The sequence below is a fragment of the Aristolochia californica genome, unplaced genomic scaffold (genome assembly GCF_029961685.1).
Source record: "Aristolochia californica isolate CCGP_79_NKW_82.1479 unplaced genomic scaffold, dmAriCali1.0.hap1 SCAF_14, whole genome shotgun sequence".
Lineage (NCBI taxonomy): Eukaryota > Viridiplantae > Streptophyta > Magnoliopsida > Piperales > Aristolochiaceae > Aristolochia > Aristolochia californica.
Genome location: NW_027181815.1, coordinates 2,736,853 through 2,757,334, shown reverse-complemented (window position 1 = coordinate 2,757,334; position 20,482 = coordinate 2,736,853). Strand labels below are relative to the sequence as shown.

General features: G+C 38.2%; 2 protein-coding genes and 1 non-coding gene across 4 annotated transcripts; 2 read left to right on the top strand and 1 right to left on the bottom strand.

Annotated features, from left to right (window-relative positions):
* Positions 1 to 1,003: 1,003 nt before the first annotated feature.
* Positions 1,004 to 1,145, bottom strand: LOC137950956 (U4 spliceosomal RNA). Its single transcript, XR_011112043.1, has one exon. It is a non-coding gene; the product is annotated as a U4 spliceosomal RNA (small nuclear RNA).
* Positions 1,146 to 1,564: 419 nt separating this feature from the next.
* Positions 1,565 to 9,645, top strand: LOC137950502 (methyl-CpG-binding domain-containing protein 11-like). The gene is made up of 2 exons (XM_068797000.1): positions 1,565 to 1,960; positions 8,322 to 9,645. The coding sequence occupies exons 1-2, from the start codon at positions 1,898 to 1,900 to the stop codon at positions 9,333 to 9,335; spliced, it is 1,077 nt and encodes a 358-aa protein (XP_068653101.1). The 5' UTR covers positions 1,565 to 1,897; the 3' UTR covers positions 9,336 to 9,645.
* A 4,294-nt stretch (positions 9,646 to 13,939) lies between these two features.
* LOC137950391 (GTP-binding protein BRASSINAZOLE INSENSITIVE PALE GREEN 2, chloroplastic) lies at positions 13,940 to 20,340 on the top strand. Of its 2 annotated transcripts, XM_068796834.1 has the most exons (5): positions 13,940 to 14,164; positions 15,457 to 15,554; positions 17,497 to 18,782; positions 19,648 to 19,815; positions 19,938 to 20,340. In XM_068796834.1, exons 3-5 carry the CDS (start codon positions 17,583 to 17,585, stop codon positions 20,322 to 20,324), a joined length of 1,755 nt encoding a protein of 584 aa, XP_068652935.1. In that variant the 5' UTR covers positions 13,940 to 14,164; positions 15,457 to 15,554; positions 17,497 to 17,582; the 3' UTR covers positions 20,325 to 20,340. The 2 variants fall into 2 exon arrangements, with proteins under 2 accessions (XP_068652935.1, XP_068652936.1); XM_068796835.1 differs by lacking the exons at positions 13,940 to 14,164; positions 15,457 to 15,554 and adding an exon at positions 15,973 to 16,333.
* Positions 20,341 to 20,482: the final 142 nt, after the last annotated feature.

The window sequence follows — 20,482 nt, the reverse complement described above, 5'->3', positions numbered from 1 at the left end:
TTGTAAAGACCTTTTTGAGCTTAACTAATGTATAAAGACTTTAGAGAAGAAGGGTAGAGACCTTAGCATCTTTCTGAGATTAGGGTTACCTAAAAAATCACCATCTTTCATCATCCTCCCCATATATATCCAAAAGGAGTACTATAGATATCAATCCTCTCTATCCCAATTACTCATTAATGTAATTTGGAATATCACTAAGGATTTAGAAAATTTTTTAATGAAACCAAGAGAAATAGATTGATTCAGGTAAAAGATTAAAAAAAAATTACGAGTTATCACTTGCCAGTTAATATAAGGCTTCTCTAGTTTGAGATACTGCATCGACCAAACTGATTTGAACTCTGAACTCTGTTACAGAATCAAACCTTTTATGGGTCCGGTTTGGATGAATAAAGATGAGCTCCTTCAAATGTTCTGAGGCGATAAAAGAGAGAGAGGAGTGTGCCATTTCTTGTAGCTTCATAGGAGGCTTTTTACCCCGACGGATGCAAAAACGAGAACCAGAAACAGTATGAGATTTGCGTTTGATTCACATTGAAACTATGTAGGAGAAGACAACCCATGCTAAGAAACGATGGTTGATTCTGAAATTCTTGTTCATGACGTGTGAAGGGAATAAGCTGGAAAATGATATACTTGAGGGTGGAAGGAGACAAGCTTCTGTAGGAAACAGAAAGGACGTTGGCACCCGTAAGCTTCTGAAATGATCTGACTAGTCCAGAAACAAATGTACGTTGTTTTCGTCACTCTCCAAAAGAAACAAGAGGGTTTCGTTCTGTCGTGCACCAGGAAGAGATGAAAGGGGGTTCTGTAGCTTCATTTACACTGAGCAACCCTTACAGGAAAGAAGCCAGAGGGAAAATACAAATCAGATAGGCCGAGAAACGTAGAAAATCAGTTTTCAGATGATTGTACCGAAGCCCATGGATACAGATAAAAAGCCCAACATCAGGTCGCCTAATTTTAACAATTGTAGTCGGAATTGCAAGGCCTTACCCTTGGATAGGGAGCCCTTCCAGAAATTCTCGAAGGCCTCGGCGGAACCCAGGCCAAAGAGGGGGTTTGGAAATAGTTTTCAACCAGCAATTGACGCGCCTCGGTTATAACCTCACTAGCTAAGTCATTGCCCCAAGCGCAAAGATATCTTATCCTCGTTTTATCTTCGTCTTTATACTAATTGGACCACGTTCATTATCTACCGTTTATCCGATGTGGGACTAAACCACAGCCTGCATTTTGCAACGTGGCAATAAACCCCAAGCATGCGCACATTAGTTGTATTACCCTTCCGACTACAAAATGGTAACTGCCGAGATGGACGGTTACCCTTCCGGCAGCTGCGCAGAGGCGAGAACTACCTGGACGTACAAAACGCGTCCCAGTCATCCGTAACGGATAATGTTATTCAAATAAAAAAATAAAAAAGAGTACGGACCGATTCAGTAGATACGGCTGCTGAGCAAGGAGGGAATATGCTTTTTTCACGTTCCGATTTTGTCTTGGATTTTTTGTGATTATGCTCCAGAGCGGACATGAAACGGAAATCCCAATTCAGTTAAGTCGCCGACTTGAGGAACGTGATCCAAACCGTCGCGCTTTCCCCGTCTCAGGGCATGTGTCCCTGTTTGTCGCTTTTCTCACACTCACACACGCGCTCCTTCACCGGTCACCACCGACGACTCCACGCTTTCTTTCCCTTGGGGGTGCGCACTCGCTTCTTCGGATTGACGGGGTTGGAGCTTCTGCTTTTGCTCTTCTTCAACTGGGTTCGTTAGAGCTCGAAGGGTGGAGGGAGGAGCTTTTTTTTTTTTTTTTCTCCCTGAAGTTTTGCAGCTTGATTCTTTTCTTCTGGGTTGGCAATTGGAGGTCGGGTTTTTTGGTTTGACAGAGTAAAATGGCGAGCGACTCTGAAATCGTCTGTGTGGAGCTTCCTGCACCTGCTGGCTGGAAGAAAAAGGTCTTTTTGCTTTCTCTCCGCTGTTTAATTTTGTTCGAATTATGTGTAGTTAGTAGTGCTGTTGCCGTAATTGTAGGAATAAATACTCCTGCGCTACTTTGCGTGTGTAATTCTGTGATAGTTTCTGTTGTTTCAGCATTTTAAGTTCTTTTGGCTATTTTTTACTGTTTAACTGTGCATTTTTTAGTGGTTTCTGCTTTTGCCTCTTTTAATGTATCTTCAAATGAACTGGTTTTATGTACTATGTATTTCTGCGATTGGATTCTTTGCTTGCGGAATAGCTTTTTTATTTTTTATTTATTTTGTGAGGGGTAGGATGCTAGGGTTCGTGACATTGATTGGTGTTCAGTTGCAACTGCTAGGGTTTTTCTGCTAAAAAACTTCAGTAGTACTTTCCTTATTTTTCTGTGTTTTTTTTTTTTTTATATGCGTTTGGCTTGTTTTACTTCACTTGCCTTCCGTTGAATTCTAATTTGATCAGAAATAAGCGCTACACTGAAGTTGAATTTCTCTAATTTAATCGTGCAGAGGCAAGCATCATGCATCTTTCTTCTTATTTGCGTGTATACCATGTTTTGTTCACTTATTTTCTCTCATAATAACAGTGGAGTGTGCAATTGTTTTGTTTGTGATTTTCTCCAAGAAAACTTTCTTGTTTGATATGTAAAGGTGGCGGTAGCACTTCTCCTCTGCTATTCTGGTATACAAGTGGCACGCATGGAAATGACACTTTTAAGGGTTTTGCGGGCGAGTATTGGTGAAGAATTCACAGCCAGATGTATGATTTTAAGGCTTCGTTTTCATGAGAAGGGCATAGTTTGAGCTGACATGGCATTAATTTTTCTCTTTCCTTAAATAGAGAAGAAGAGTGATTGTTCTTTCCTTTTTTTGTTAACATTGTGGCAATCATTCCGTAGGTGATCTCTCATGATCTAGAGGCTGTTTCTTTTCTATATGAATGTGTATCTTATCTAACTCAAACACAACAAATTCTTTACATGTATGACCCCTTGGACCTTTCTGATATTAATGGGCTGTAACAGTAATCTGTTGACTCTTGTCTTGGTCTTGTTCGATCCTTGGATACGGGCTGGTCATCATTTTTTTTTATGATGACAATATGTGAGGCCCAGAATTTTGTTATTTTTTATTTTTAAATGTTGTTGTGCTCTGATTTTAAAGAATGAAAAAATTACAGCTTGGTAGGGAGAGAAGCCTCAGCTGTCAAGATAGAGTGGAGGACAACACAGGCATCAGTTACAAAAGAAGGGCATTTTTGGATTCACTTTTGAGACTTCCTCTGCTTTCAAGATACATTTTTTTCTGGAATATTTGAGTCCCTGGTGCTACTCCTATTGAGCTGTTTGGCTTAACTCCTATTTATTGATATATCTTATTAGTGCTTAGTTTTGCAACAGTTAAGGAGTACGGTCCAATATGTTAATATCTCTTTCTAAATTTCTTGTTTACTTGACTTATATACGAGTGAAGAAGTTGAGTTCCCCATGGTCAATCACATGGTGTACGTGAGAGCCTCTCCATTATTGAAATGGAGAAGTTAATTTGAATAATTAAGACCTCTAATAGTTCTTATTTGTTTTCCCTGGGTTGCAAAGTGTGATTGGGTCATGGAATGATGGGAGAGATGCAAATTTGCTAGAGTTGAATTCTGAAACTCAATATCCAACTTCTTCTTGAACTAGATTTCAGCGGAAGGGAGTATAGAGTGGATCCCGATTGTTGCTTCCATGACGTACTTCTTGGTTAGGGGTGGTGAAGAAAATTCCTGTAGTATTTACCTGAATTTCAGAGTGCCAACAGCCAAGGCCTTCCAAAGTTTCTAAAGAATTAGATGAAAGTTGTTTGATGAATTTAAAGTGCATAAAGTGTATCAGAAGATCAAATTTGGTCAAACCGAAGAATTACATTAATTAGGGATTCCGAAGATTGATCAATGAAGTTCAAATTCCTATTTCAGGAGTATGTAAAAAGAAATACCATTGCTGCTGAAAAAGAATGTTGATCCATTTGAAAAAAAAAAAAAAGAAGAAGAAAGTTGAAAAACTCTGATGTAATATTTTGAAATGTTTATGTAACATAATTAGAACCAAAATTACTAACTACCTTAAAGACAAATGAACAGCTAGGAATTAGTTTTTTTTCTTTTCATTTGATAAATTTGCTTTCAAATTCAACTCTATTTGATTTCAAGCCTTCCTATGTCACTAAGAAGCATTTCTAGAATGTGATATGTAGTTCGGCATGAGTTGGAAACTAGAAAGGTATTTGGAAGTAATTAATACCCTAAATCGCATGGGAGTTTCTCAGTCTGGATAACTTCCAAAGAGACTGGCATCGAGTCTAACTTGAGTTAGGCAAGTTCAAAATGAGGTTGATCTTGGAATCTGTTGTAATATATAGATGTCCTAGAACATGGGGGACTGCATTAATTGCATGTTTTGAGTTCTAAAATAATTTTTTGAGAGTCATCCTGTCCTTGAAGAAGGTTTCTGACATGTAAGCTTTTCAAGTTTTCTTGGATCTTGTGGGATTGTCCTTTTGTTTCAATGGCTATGGGATTAGGGGTGGTTCCAATTTCACCAAATGTGGGATTCAACTGAAAAAAAAAGTTTTCTTGGATCCCAATTTTTTTATGTTTGCATCAAAACAAGTCAAATCATTGTAATTTGTTTTTCCATTCGATTTGAAGATCCTTTAGGGTTTGTTTATCCTTTGATGTGCCCCTTTTTATCTTTTTTCTTACAACCAAAACATCTTTTTGCCGAGGCATTTATTCCTTTTTTTAGTAGCTGCACTCTTGCTTCTTTTTCAGCTAGGTGTTTCCCTTTTCATTGACAATTACAAAGCTTTGCTGTCGTGTGAATACCTCCAACTCCTACTTGGCTGTGATTCCATCAAATTATGCTAACTAAGTCATAACTTCCCTCGGAAGAGTTCTCATATATGTAAAAACCAACTATTCAGAACAACCAATCAAAGATGGGTACTCTTCATAGGCAAAGCAAGGGCATGAAACCACAGTATATATTACCGCTGTTGGCAACTTAATAGTTCTTTCTCCAAGCCATTGCTGGTGAAGGCCAACTCTGCAGTCATCTTTAGTTGGGTTACCAATTGTTCATTTGATATGGCATAGCTTCAGTATCTGGACGAGATTTTGGATGTTGTGGCCCACCACTTGATCGATTGAGATTTGTATAGAAATCCAATCACTTGGTTGACTCCCTTAACATAGTGCTCTTCCACAATGCCAGGAAGACTTATGGCTTTCTTACGTCCTTAAGTTGTACTTTAGTTTTCATTTTTCAAATTCGTTTGGATACTTCTATATTCTTCTTCCTCTTCTACTTTATTTCTTTCTTTCATTTTAGCTTTCTATTAGCCCTTTGGAGCTCTCTCTTTTCTTAAAATTTCTCACCATTCTCAAGAAGAAGAGAATTTCTTGGAGATTCGAGTCGTTAATCACTAGTCCTTAGTAAATTTGGACTGGTCCATTAATATCCAGTCATGATGTTACTACAAACTGGCAAGAAGTCATAATCATATGAGGACCTGATGCGTCTCAATTTCTCAAATTGATTCAATGCTTTTATTGGCATCCAGAATCTAGTGTCCGAGGCTTGAACTTGTTGTAATGCCTTCTGTATATGATGCTCTTCAAATAGAAATGAATAGAAGAACACACATACGATAAAATCTCTTTTTCTTTAAGGCACAGAGGAATGGAGGGAGAGGGACGTGCTTAATTTGTACTAATCAGGAGGGGATTATGCTGAAGGGGTAATGACCATGCATTTTGGAGCAATATTAATCTCCATTTAGGTTCGTGGTAAGCTTTCAAAGCATAAATGGCAGTTATATAGGAATAGTTATATAAATCTCATCCAGCTTTAATTAATACAATTCAAGAACTACTCATGAAATGCATACTTGAATTCTGCAGAATGTTTTCTTATTATCCATGCCATGTTGTAACTGCCTGACTTAGTGAAAATTTGCATTTCGTCGAGCTTCACCAGATTTTAGAAAATATCTCCAGTGGCTCTGTGGATTCTAGGCATGACTTGATGGGACAATTATTATTGTTGCTTTTGGAATATGACCAGTAAGGAAGCTGTTTCATGGGTTTTCTTGTAGCCAGCTGTGGACATAAAAAGAACATGGGTACATTTGAAATGAGATGCTCTTCAATCACAAGGAGGTTCTTAACATGTGGTGGAAGCTTAATTGAAGTAGCAACTGGGGGCAATATTTGGGAAGTGTATTCTGGTGCAAATTAGAGATGACAATGGGGCAAGGGTAGATGGGAAACTGCCCTGCCTCACCTTGCTTAGAGGAGTACAGTATTTGGGGAAAACAAAGCTTACTGCATCAAATAAATTATGCCTATTTTGGTTTCTTTTTTCAATACTAATTTTTGAATGATTTATATAGGGTTACCGAAAAGAGTGGGCCCAAAATATATATACTTTCAAAACAGTCTGCCTAAAATGGACGGGGCTTGTTTTCATTTTCCAGAGTTGGGAGCAATGGGGATTCGTTCATTGGGCTGCGATGGGTTTAGATTAGATTAATCCTTGTCATCGATTAGGACAGGCATGGGTTGGGACTTTCTCCTGATGAGAGGGGACCCCCAAAGAGAGGGGACCAGTTCAGAAATCCTGCCCCAATGTGTGCCTACTTCAAATGTGGCTTGGGGTCTATATATCAAGTATAGACATTTCTGTCATGCGAAACAGCCTGTTAGCTATTTACTGGAAAATGGAAAGCATGCTATTTCTATGCAGAGGTAGGGATGCCTTAGGACTGACGAGCCTTACAACCTGTGATGTGTTCTTGGTAACTGTAGCCAGTTGGCCAGTTATGGTAGTAAAATATATTACTGTAAAGACATTTGAGATGGGATGGATCATTGCTTCCAGATATTTTCCAAGATTTAGAGAAGATGAATAAGGAATTTGCCTCATATAGGAGCTGGTTATGTGATCAGCATTAATTGAAATCAACGAGGTTGGTCCTCTTATCCTTGTTCAATACATCTGAAGTTCAATGAAACACTTTGGTAAGCTTTGTAGTGAGCTGGCACAATAAAGATGCAAAGAGTCATTCAGAAAGCACAAAAATTTAAAATTGGAACCATGTTACAGTTGTGGTTTGCCTGGCTTCCAAACCATCAGTTCTACAGGACTGCAATCACCTTTAGTTGTATCGACTTGCATGTACCCATATGCCTCGTGCAGTCAATAAGTTTGCTTGACTCCCTTGCTAGGGAGGGTGTAGAGAAACAAGTGCTTGGTGATAACCTAGCTGGCTTCCACTCTGGCGTAATTTTCTTTCCTTTTCTGTCTGAGCAGCCTGCTCTATTGTATTCTTTCCTTTCTTAATAAAGATTTCTCATTTCTCAGCCCTGAAGCAGTTACACTTTGATATAGCCAACATGGACAAATCATTTCTGACACAATATTTGTTAGGAAAAACAACCTCAGGTTGGACTTGCACTATGTAATTATTCTATATATATTCCAGAATGTAGAAGCTGCGAAGGTCCCCTTAGTATGGTTTGCTGAAATTTTATGCTTTGGCAATGTTTGTCACACCCATCATTTTGATAGCTTGCCCTGTGACTATTTTATGAGAAGATGAGCCTTCAGTATCTCTTAATAAGGGCAGCGGAAATATTATGCTTGGCTATGTTTGTCATATCCATTATTTTGATAGCCTTCCTGTGACTAATTTACGAGGCGATGGATCTTTAGTATCTTATTAATTCATAACACTGTAGTAGTGGCTAGTCTGGAGGATAATCATTGCTTGATTGGGTTGACACCATAAACTACTGTAACTTGTTGATTCTAACTCCTGTATATTTGAGTTTCTAACAACTATATTTGTAAGGCCTTAATGAAATGTACCTTTTCTCAGAGAAAAAGAAAAAAAGAAAAAAAGAGAGTAGCTCATAGACCTTTTTTAGCTCTGAAGCAAGGCCTGTCCGTTCATATTGCACACTGTCAGAATTTTTATTATACATGACATTACAATTTAATGTCTTATCTCAACATGAGGTACTATTGAACTCCATGATTAATAGTTCCTTGTAACGATATTTACTTATTTGAGTAAGTGGCTTACTCGTTTCAGCAATTGAGTTTTTTCTTTACTTCTTCCTTATTTATCCGCGTCTCTGGATTCTGTTGCTAAACTCATAGCTTTATTTGTTTTCTATGTATTTTTTTACTGGAAAACTTTTTCTGAGCTTCTACCATGTCTCCTGGGTTTTTGTAGATGGCATTAAATTGTTAAGCTGATGTTATAATTGCTAAGTCATCATATTTTCCTGCAGTTTCTGCCTAAGAGAGGAACACCAAAGAAGAATGAAATTGTTTTTACTGCACCCACTGGAGAAGAGATGAATAATAGAAGGCAATTGGAGCAGTATCTCAAATCCCATCCTGGTGGGCCCCCAATTTCTGAGTTTGACTGGGGCACCGGTGAAACGCCTAGGAGATCGGCAAGGATCAGTGAAAAGGTTAAAGCAACACCACCCAAAGAAAGTCAACCCAAGAGGAAGCGAAGTCGGATATCTACAGGTACAAAGAAGGGTGACCAAGAAGGAAAAGAAGAGCATGTGGAGGATGCTGAGATGGTCCAGAAAGATAGTACAGAGGCCAAAGATTCTGCTCCTGAGGAAAAGGAGCAAGGAGTGAAAGAAATTGAAATGAAAGACAGCGAGATTTCTGGAAAAGAAAATGAAAAACCTGAACAAGCTACTGGTGATGCTAATAAAGATGACGAGAAGGGAAACTTGCTGGGGGAAGAAAAGGAAAGTAATGGACCTGAACAAGGAGCTACCGACGATAATAAAGATGGTGAGAAAGGGGTCACTGAAATAGACGGCGAGGTGACAAGCAAAACCAATTCCGAAGACACCAAGGATAAAGTCCATGAAACGGAAGCCCCAAAGGTTGACAATAACAAAACTGAAGCTGCGTCAGAATATTCAGATAGGAATGTAGGTGTTAAGCATGATGGAGAGGTCTTAAAAAAAGATGATGAGGAAACTAAGGAAACTATTCCTGAGACAAGTCAAGTCGGAGAAGATGTTAAATCACTGGAAAAAATTGAAGCTGAGAAGGAACCACAAAAACAGGAAGAGGAACAAACAGAAAAAGTTGTTGATGGGGAAAAAAAGCTGGAACTTGATGGGAATAAAGAGAAAGAGAATGGTAAGGGTCGGATGTCAAAGGAGAAAGAAGCAGTGCAAGTGGGGGACATGGCAAGTAATGAGAATAAAGTGATAGAATATGGGAGCCAAGAAGGTGAGAAGCGCGAAGCAAAATCTCAGGAAGTACATTGACCCAGATGTGGTGGTGGTGATACGGAACCACCCCCAGCAGCCTCTCAAGTGAGGTGCTGAATGTGGTCCATTGTGGTGGTAGAACCTTTATTGGTCCTGGGTTCTTTCGGATGACTGTAACTATTAGATGGTAATGGACGTTTAATGTTGTTAATAGGACCAGTGGTACATGTTAAGTCCATGGATGCAGATGAGTCATCGACGTAGGTTTTAGTTTTGTAGATCATTGTAACTGTATGTTGGGCAACACTACTGAACGCTGTATGTGCACTATGTAATGTCTTACTGATTTTCCCAACTCCTTGAGACCTATTTCAATCATGTAAAGTAGTAGAGTTATTGCTTGGGTAGATAAAATCTTTGAAATATAATATATAAAAATATATTATAAAACCACTTATAAATAACGTCAAAGTATTATAAAAAAAATTAAAATATTACTTGTTATATAACTAATTTCTATTTAACCAAACATCTTTAAATTGTCTCCTACACAATTGGGAAATTCTCTCTATTTATTTGGTTCATAGGCTAATAATGTATAAAATGCCTTTTACTTGCACTTGTTTTATTTAATAATCGAACAAATTCTTACATACTAAAGATATCGTATTTAAATAGTTGGGGACAATTAGGGGTGGCATCAAACTGAGTCGATTATTTAGTGGCTCGAGCTTGGACTCGGTTTCGATCGGTTTAGTTCGATTTATCTCAATCTTAAATTGAATTCTCGGCTATCTGACCCTTTATAACCCTTCCCTCTTTATTCTGTCAATGAACTCTATCCCATGTTCAATCTCTTTGTTCATGAAAATCTTCTCATATAATACTTCTTAACTAGGATTTTTTGTTGTTAATCTTCGATGAATAGATAGATGTATTGTCTGATTTTTCATGGCTATTATGTATCATTACTTGAAAAATTACATTTTATCTTGGATTGGATGGAGAAAATGATTTGAGACATCAATGAAGGAAAATCGAAAAAATTTCGGGTGGTGACATTGCTTTTTTTTATATTATATTTTATGAGTTGACCATGAAACTATTTCTTATTTTGGTGTTTAGTAGGGTAACATTGTTATAATTCATGTTTGTTAATTTTTTTTTCTACTTTTTATGTGCATCTAATCAAGAGAAACTACTTTTTTATATTATTTTATCTCCTATTTTTTCTCTTTGCTCAACAAGAGGAAAGAAATCTTATTATTTTCCTATGTTTGAATGCCCAATTTTAAATAAAATTTATGCATAGTTTTAAATGTATGTTGAACTCAAATTCGGCTTGAACTCGATTAAAATTATTTGGTTCGGCTCGAGCTCAAATTCGAAATATTTAAATCAAACCCAACTCAAATATAGGCAGGTTTCGATACCGGCTCTAGGGGTGGCTTCAAACCGAGTCGGTTCGCGAGCGGCTCGAGCTCGGCTCAGTTTCGGCTTGGTTCGATTCGATATACCTAGATCTCGACGTTCGAGATCCAGATAAAACTCGTTTGTGTTTATGAGCTGGGTCGACCGAGTCATGATTTGGTTTGAAAGCTCGTGAGCTGGCTCTTTAACAGGGTCGAGAGTCGGGGACTTGGGAGCGGGAGCTAGAGAGGGAGTGAGGGGGGAAATTCTTCCTCCCCTCGTCGGGGATAACGACTGCGACGGAAGCGGCAACAACGGAAACAAAGGCAAAGACAGACGAGGGGGAAGAAATCGAGCGGCGACCACATAATTGACGATGATGGAAAGGCAGAAAGCAGTCGGTGAGGCAGTTGTCGACGATGATAGAAGCTGCCACAACAGTGGCAGGAGGTGATGAGGGGAGGAAGAATTTTCCCGCCTCGCTCTCACTCCTTGGTCTCGACTTCCTCAAATCCCCCGAAACCCGTGCCATTAAATTAACGAGCTGACTCGCAAGCTTTCAACCCGAACCTCAATTCGGTCGAGCTCTTTACTTTAATTTAAACGAGCCGATCCCGGATCTTGAACTCGGCTCAAGATTTGGGTATACCGAATTGAGCCAAACTTGAGCCACTCGCGAGTCGGCTCGGTTTGAAACCACCCCTAGCCGCCATCATCCCCGACGACAGATCCTGCGTTGCTAGACCCCTTCCCTCGGCGTCGTTTCGGTGGAGAAAACCAAAAACCAGAGACCTAAGTTAAAAGGGGGAATTAATTTCTCCTCCCCCATGCGTGCGAAGACGCTTGAAGACGCTTTAGCACGTGCAAGATCAAAAGCAAGCTAAAAAAAAAACTCTTTCTTATACTCCAGTTGTCCCTTCCTTGTGGCTCTTGAAGAAATTGAAAAGATATTTTTGTAGAAATACATTTCTAGGGAGTATTAGTAGTTTTTTTCAATAAAATTGAAAATACATTTTTAGTATAAATACTTTTCTAGGGACTATTAGTGCATCATATTTTTTGGAAATATTTTTTTAATTAAAAATTCTTACGAAAAAAATCATATAATTTTCTTAGTAAGATTTTCTTGCCAAGATGGGCTTGAAAACCGTATAGAAAATTTTTGAATAAGTATTTTCTATTGATGTTGTAATACTTTTAGCATGAGGTAATTTTCATAGCAATTTTGTGTTTGACATTTTGTTTGATTAAAAAATTATCAATAAGTATAGTAATATATTAGATTGATTATTAATATTTATTTATTTTCCTAGAAGAAGCAATAAGAGGTCTATTTAATTTTCCTAAGAAAAAATTAAAATATTTCTTGTAATTTTCTAGTAAGTTACTAATAATAATAAGATTTTATTCAATGAACTTTTTGGAAATATGTAACATGGGAATACATTTTTAGTTTTTCCTAGAATATAAATTTTCAACTAGACGTACTAAGGAGGTCATAGTAAATTTATGGACAGATTCAAAAATTATAAAATAAATTAAACAACATTTGGGGTAAAAAAAACTAATATTGATGCATTCTCTGCCTCGCTCGTTCCCGCACCCCTCTCTCGTTAACAGCACTTTGTCGTCTCCCTAAACCCCGAGCTCTCTGCTCCCTCTCTCGACTCTACCGTACCTCTCCGGTCTCCCTCTCTACGACCTCCATCTCTCGCTGCGAACGTCCTTTCGGCGTTCTTCTCTCCATCTCGGACTCGCTCTCCCTCTGAACCTCCCGCTCGCTTCTCCCTTTCTTATCCCTCTCAACCTCCCTCTCTTCTCTCTGTCTCTTCTCCTTCTCTTCTCTCTGTCTCTTCTTCCTTTCGGCATCTCACTCCGTTCTCCCTCTTGCTATTATCTTTTCCCCCAAAATACCTTCCGATTTCCTGCGATTTCCCCTATTTTGGTTTCAGTTTTCTTCGATTTTGACATTTGGGCTTCGATTTCTTAATTTCTACTTTGATTTGGCATCGATTTTCCCATTCGGCTTTGATTTCAGACGTCGGTTTCGGTTTTTCCCAAATTTCAGAAGGTATGTCTAAACCCTAATTTTTTTCTGATTAAATAAGTGTTGTATTTGATTTAATTTTAGTTTCAGTGCCTAATTTGGGGTTATTTGTGCATAATTGTGGGATTTAGTGTTACGGTTTAGGGTTTAAATTTTTTATTAGGGTTAGGGTTTAGTGTTTTTAGGGTTTGGTGCAACATAATTAGGGGTTAAGTGTTTAGGGTTGAGGATTTATGGTATTGTCAGGGTTTAGGTTTTTTTTTCAATTTTTTTTAAGTTGAGGTTTATTGGGTGATAGGGTTTTGGGTTTTGGGTTTGGGGCTTTTAGGGTTTTTAAGATCCTAGGGTTTTTTGTTTAACTTCAGGAATTAGGGTTTAGGGTATAGGGTTTAGGACGTTTTGAGTATAGGGTTTATGTATGCATAATTTTATATCTAGTTTATCTGACATATATTTTATATAAAGTATTAATGTAGGTTAAGCTCGAACTCAATAAAAATTATTAGGCTCGGGCTCGATTACAATTTTAGGTTTGAGGTTAGGGTCAGCTCAAGCTCGAGTTCAAAATATTTAAATCAAGCTCAACTCGAACATAGGAAGGTTTGGACTTAGTTGGATTTGATGCCACCCTTATGCCCAATTTTAAGTAGAGGTCATACCCAATTTATTGTCAAATGTATGCCCAATTTTATGTATAATTTATTTTATATGTACTTTTTGAAAAGTTTTAAATGTATGTTGGAGCTCGAACTCGAGACATGTATTTTTTGAAAAGTTTTAAATGAATGTTGAAGCTTGAACTCGGTTAAAATTATTGGGCTCGAGTTTGATATCAATTTTAGGCTCGAGCCTAGGCTCGACTCTAGCTTGAACTCTGTTAAAATTATTGAGCTTGAACTCGATAAAAATTTTAGGCTCAAGACTAAGCTCGGCTCGAGCTTTAGTTTAAAATATTTAAATCATGCTCGGTTCAAAGCAGGTTTGGGCTCGTCTCGGTTTGGATCAGCTCTGACTCTGCTCAGTCAATGCCACCCTTACATTGAGGTAAGAGGGCAAAACCAATAATCGGGTACAATTGGCCCCCTAGGAATGGGACCACCCGTTAACCTCAAGAGAGAGTAACGATTCCTGGAAGCCATATTTCGTGCTTGCCCGCGGTTCGTTTCCGTCTTCAAGTTTTCTCCTCCTCGCGGAGTCTCACGGATTCGCTCCATTCTTTTCCCGGCGTGATTACGGCGGAGTCTCCTGCCTGCTCATCCGCCGACGGGCTTTTCGAGAGACCTGCGCTATTCTTCTTCCCTTACCCGAGCAGCCGGCCGAAGGGAAATCAAAATCATATTTTTCTCTGCGATACACCTACTTCTCCACTCCATCCCGACCACGTTGAATGGTTTGACCCAAGTATTTGTGATTCTCTACCGAACCTTTAGTAAGAAAGTTTGTTTTATTTTGAGCTTTTCTTTTCAGGGCTGCTAAAACTCCTAGAGTTTTGAACTATATTTGATTATCTGTGTTTTACTAATGGAGCGCTGAGGTTTTATAATTGTGTGTTTTAATGCGCTAGTGGAAATCATTCTCTTGGCTCTATGCACTCTTTACTTCCTACTTGGTTTTGAGGTGTGCCTGCGGAAACCTTTTGCATTAAAGATATCTATTTTAACGTTAATTGAAGCAGAACTTTGATGTTTAGAATGAAGCTTAGCTCTGATGAGTAACTTCAACAATGTTGTACCTTTTTTTAATTTTTTTTCAAAGAAAGCTCAGTTATTCGATGATGATCATGTGAATTATTGAACTTACAAGCAAATGGATTTGGTTTACTCATGTGGAAGTTAGGAAAACTAAAATTTCATAGCTAAAAATTTCTCTGGAGTTTGAATGAAACACTGGTTACTGGCAAAGTTGAACATGATTCAGTCTATTTCTCTTTATTTTCTATGCTGCCAAGCATAGCCATTTTGGGAAAAATACGTAAAGATTGTAAAATATTAGTTGCTTATATGTTGATGTTATATGTTTAGTCAACATAGTATTGGTTGCTTGCTTGTTTTCCTTATTTCACCTATTGCCTACACTGTTTTCTCTTTGGCCTCGTTAAACCATTACTGCTTCTTTTGTTTCTCCAATTTTCCCAGTGGTTTCCATTTAGATTTGACCAATACATTCATCTGTTGTCCTATTTGGCTTCTCTCCAAGAGTAAATGACCGGCAATATCAGACTCTTTTTGTGATATCAACAGCCTTTAGATCAGCTTATTTAAATGTTACATCATGTTGAATGTGTTTCTTGTACATGCTTTGGCTGATATATTTTTCAACAAGTCACTTTGTTTTTTTCTTTCTAAATTGGCATTCAATGAAAAAGACATCTAATTGTTGTCTGCTCTTGTGATAATCTTGAAGAACGGTTTAAAGATGAAGGAGGAAATTAGAGAGGCAGAAAACTTTCTGCACTGAGTTTATGAAAAGTTGTTGCCATTTCAAATTCTGAAACCTTGCATGAGTCAGCTTGTAATGAAGAACTGCCATGAAACATTAGAACAAAACTACAAATTGGTGATTTGTGTGTCTTTTACAGTTCAAAATTTTAAATAAATAGATAAATTGGTAATGCTGTGGTTTTATGACTTGGGAACAAGTGCCAAAATTTTGTTGGTGTTGTGTACATTTTGGGAACTTTACTTTTTTTTCAGAAGAAATTGACTTTCAGGGTCCTTGCAGGTAAGGACTTCAAAGTGACATCAAATTGTTGCAAGAATTTCAAATAACTGGAACTGTCATAGACCAGATCTGAAGAGGAAGATGTTGTTAGCCCGCAGGTGCTCTTCTCTCACGAACCTGAGGCAATTTGTTCCCTTTTATTAACTATTCGTCTCCAAATCCTTCAGATTTGTTGCTTTCTCAGTTCCTAACATTTGTAGCACCAAGAGTAAAATCCTACCCAAACACTCTACTTCCACAAAGAAATCGTACATTCTCTTCTAAAATCAATACCTTCTTGCGCGATGGAAATTATGATGAGTCCTCCACAACTCTACTTGTCTGCCTCAGTTGTGGTGTTTACATGCAAAACTCTAGTCCCAAACTTCCTGTATTCTTCATCCATCCCTCCAAAAAGCGTCCTGATTATCGAGTTCCGATTGATCGGAATCCCATTGCTGAAGAATATGAGATATCAAACTCCCTCAAGAGAGGTAAAATTCAAGAGTCAAATGAAAGTGGTCAACCTAATCCCAGTGCCAGTGAGAGGCCGATTGTTTGTGCCCGTTGCCATTCTCTTCGTCATTATGGGAGTGTGAAGGATACAACTGTGGAAAAACTTCTTCCGGATTTTGATTTTGACCACACTATAAGTCAAAAGCTAGTAACTGCAAGTGGGTCACGCTTCGTTGTTATAATGGTTGTTGATGCCTCAGATTTTTGATGGATCATTTCCTCGCAAAGTAGCCAAATTGGTATCCAACACTATAGAAGAGAATTACGGAGCATGGAAAGAAGGGAAACCAGGAAACATTCCATGAGTGGTCCTTGTTGTAACCAAAATTGATCTCCTCCCTCCATCTCTCTCTCCTACCCGATTGGAACACTTGGTTTTGAGGTGTGCCTGCGGAAACCTTTTGTATTAAAGATATCTATATTAACGTTAATTGAAGCAGAACTTTGATGTTTAGGATGAAGCTTAGCTCTGTTACAGTCTCTGCACATGAAGCAAAAAATGTAATGGTTAGCTGATGAGTAACTTCAACAATGTTGTACCTTTTTTTAATTTTTTTTTAAAGAAAGCTCAGTTATTTGATGATGATCATGTGAATTATTGAACTTACAAGCAAATGGATTTGGTTTACCCATGTGGAAGTTAGGAAAACTACAATTTTATAGCTAAAACTTTCTCTGGAGTTTGAATGTAACACTGGTTACTGGCAAAGTTGAACATGATTCAGTCTATTTCTCTTTATTTTCTATGCTGCCATGCACAGCCATTTTGGGAAAAATACGTAAAGATTGTAAAATATTAGTTGCTTATATGTTGATGTTATATGTTTAGTCAACATAGTATTGGTTGCTTGCTTGTTTTCCTTATTTCACCAATTGCCTACACTGTTTTCTCTTTGGCCTCGTTAAACCATTACTGCTTCTTTTGTTTCTCCAATTTTCCCAGTGGTTTCCCTTTAGATTTGACCATTACATTCATCTGTTGTCCTATTTGGCTTCTCTCCAAGAGTAAATGACCGGCAATATCAGACTCTTTTTGTGATATCAACAGCCTTGAGATCAGCTTATTTAAATGTTAAATCATGTTGAATGTGTTTCTTGTACATGCTTTGGCTGATATATTTTTCAACAAGTCGATTTGTTTTTTTCTTTCAAAATTGGCATTGAATGAAAAAGACATCTAATTGTTGTCTGTTTTTGTGATAATCTTGAAGAACTGTTTAGAGATGAAGGAGGAAATTAGAGAGGCAGAAAACTTTCTACGCTGAGTTTATGAAATGTTGTTTTATATCAGTTCTGGTGCCATTTAAAATTCTGAAACTTTGCATGAGTCAGCTTGTAATGAAGAGCTGCCATGAAACATTAGAAGCAAAAGTACAAATTGGTGATTTGTGTGTCTTTTACAGTTCAAAATTTTAAATAAATAGATAAATTGGTAATGCTGTGGTTTTATGACTTGGGAGCATGTGCCAAAATTTTGTTGGTGTTGTGTACATTTTGGGAACTTTACTTTTTTTCAGAAGAAATTGACTTTCAGGGTCCTTGCAGGTAAGGACTTCAAAGTGACATCAAATTGTGGCAAGAATTTCAAATAACTGGAACTGTCATACACCAGATCTGAAGAGGAAGAAGAAATGTTTTTAGCCCGCAGGTGCTCTTCTCTCACGAAGCTGAGGCAATTTGTTCCCATTTTATTAACTATTTCATCTCCAAATCCTTCGGACTTGTTACTTTCTCAGTTCCTAACATTTGTAGCACCAAGAGTAAAATCCTACCAAAACACTCTGCTTCCACAAAGAAATCGCACATTCTCTTCTACAATCAATACCTTCTTGCGTGATGGAAATTATGATGAGTCCTCCACAACTCTACTTGTCTGCCCCGGTTGTGGTGTTTACATGCAAAACTCTAGTCCCAAACTTCCTGGATTCTTCATCCATCCCACCAAAAAGCGACCTGATTATCGAGTTTTGATTGATCGGAATCCCATTGCTGAAGAATATGAGATATCAAACTCCCTCAAAAGAGGTAAAATTCAAGAGTCAAATGAAAGTTGTCAACCTAATCTGAATCCCAGTGCCAGTGAGAGGCCTATTGTTTGTGCCCGTTGCCATTCTCTTCGTCATTATGGGAGTGTGAAGGATACAACTGTGGAAAACCTTCTTCCGGATTTTGATTTTGACCACACTATAAGTCCAAAGCTAGTAACTGCAAGAGGGTCACGCTCTGTTGTTATAATGGTTGTTGATGCCTCAGATTTTGACGGATCATTTCCTCGCAAAGTAGCCAAACTGGTATCCAACACTATAGAAGAGAATTACAAAGCATGGAAAGAAGGGAAACCAGGAAACATTCCACGAGTGGTCCTTGTTGTAACCAAAATTGATCTCCTCCCTCCATCTCTCTCTCCTACTCGATTAGAACACTGGGTTAGGCAGCGAGCTCGTGAGGGAGGTGCAAATAAGTTGACAAGCGTTCATTTGGTGAGTGCAATCAAGAACTGGGGCTTGAAGAATTTGGTCGATGATGTGAAGGAGTTGATAGGACCACGAGGTAATGTTTGGGCTATAGGGGCTCAAAATGCAGGGAAATCGACATTGATTAATGGGATGGTCAAGTGTGTTGGTGGGAAAATTAGTGAGTTGACAGAGGCTCCCATACCAGGGACCACACTAGGGATTATAAGGATAGAAGGTGTCCTGGCAGGTCAGGCAAAGTTGTTTGATACACCAGGGATTTTGCATCCCTTTCAAATCTCAACAAGGTTGACAAGGGAAGAGCAGAAGCTGGTGCACATAAGCAAGGAGTTGAGGCCAAGAACTTACAGGATTAAGGTTTAAATTAATTGATTTTATGTCTCTTGCTTATTATTTCATATTCTTGTTTATAGTAAGCATTTTTAGTTGATTGTTCGGTCTGCTTTCTTTAGGAATCTATTTCTTTTCTTTTTTATATTGATTACGCACGCACACCTCACTCTTCGACTGGTCATACTTGGACCCAAGAACTCACGCTAGAATCCACTTCATGTGGCATTTGAGCCAAAAACCCAATCTTTAAACACTAGAAAATTTGATCTGTCTTTTTGTCTGCTGACATATGTAGAAAAAAATAGATTGTTAATTACATCTGTATCGTGGCGGTTGAATTGTTTTTTCTATCCTTATCTACAACAACGTGAAGTGAACAGGCCTTCTGGTGTGGAAGTATTATACATTTGATTCTCTGTGCTTGACATATAGAATTGCTCTTCACATATTCATTCCAAGAAACCCCGACTGGTGCAATTTTCGTTTTGTGGTTTGTGCCTTTAGGTCAATGGCCATTTGGGAAGGGGTTCAATTGTTGGGTCTTGAGTTAGTCAACATTTGAGAAATACTCATTCCAGGAGTGTAAGGTTTATTATTAATTTTGTTTTATGTATTTGTTTATTTTGTTTGGAGAGGGGGTTGGGGTGTTTGTAAGTGCTGAAACGGACCTTGCTACCATGCTGTGGTTATATCTATCTAGTAAGGTGCTGATTTGCTTGTAATGGGTTCTGAGAGCCGATGATAATGACATTGACATAGTTATATGTATTATTAGCTACTAATAGGTACATTCTTATAATTGCTTAAATGCAGTTCTAGTGTTTCATATTTTTATTTTATCCAAACCTACTTCTGTTTGGCTTATGTACAATGTATTATGGTCATACAGGAAGGTCATTCTGTACACATAGGGGGACTTGCAAGGCTCGATGTCGAAGAACTATCAGTAGATACTGTTTATGTCACAGTCTGGGCATCCCCCCATATTCCACTGCATATGGGTAAGACAGAAAACGCTTCCTCAATGGTGGATGCCCATTTTGGCCGGCAGCTGCAGGTAATTTTGGCTTTTCAATTCTTAGGACCCCTTTGTCTTTCACTATATTGACACAAGATTTATTTCTTTATGTAATGATTGTAAACTAAAATAGTGAAGGTGTTTTTCCTGTGTTATTGCAGCCACCAATGGGGGAGCAGCGGGTTGCTGAGCTTGGGAAATGGATGAGGAAGGAATTTAAGGTCTGTGGGAACAGTTGGGAGGTGAGTTCTGTGGATGTAGCTGCTGCAGGTCTTGGTTGGTATGCTATAAGTTTAAAAGGAGAGGCAGTTTTAGGTGTTTGGACGTATGATGGAGTAGACCTCACTGTGCGTAATTCATTGATCCCCCAAAGGGCACCAATATTTGAAGTGGCGGGCTTCACAGTTTCAAAAATTGTTTCTCAAGCTGACAGAGCTTTGCATAAGCAGCAGAAAAACAAGAAAGACAAGAAAGCAGAGGTCATCTCTGGAGAAACACTTTCTGATGTTGAATCAACATTAAAACTGGATGCAGAGACAACTGCTTGACTGCTGTTTTTGGTTCCAAGAAGAGGGGTAAAAGGCTGCATTCTGCTTCAGAGGGAAGATATACATGTTGTCGAATGCTGACAGATTAAATTGCTAATCTGGAAGGACTGCAGTATGTTTTTTAAGAGGTAGACAAGGTGCATTACTGCTAATTTTCA

Bases quoted from the DNA above. Each gene is read 5' to 3' on its own strand.
- LOC137950502 (XM_068797000.1), top strand. From the start codon at position 1,898: ATGGCGAGCGACTCTGAAATCGTCTGTGTGGAGCTTCCTGCACCTGCT. The intron at 1,961-8,321 runs GTCTTTTTGCTT...ATTTTCCTGCAG, and splicing joins CTGCTGGCTGGAAGAAAAAG to TTTCTGCCTAAGAGAGGAAC.
- LOC137950391 (XM_068796834.1), top strand. From the start codon at position 17,583: ATGTTTTTAGCCCGCAGGTGCTCTTCTCTCACGAAGCTGAGGCAATTT. The intron at 18,783-19,647 runs GTTTAAATTAAT...ATGGTCATACAG, and splicing joins CAAGAACTTACAGGATTAAG to GAAGGTCATTCTGTACACAT. The intron at 19,816-19,937 runs GTAATTTTGGCT...GTGTTATTGCAG, and splicing joins ATTTTGGCCGGCAGCTGCAG to CCACCAATGGGGGAGCAGCG.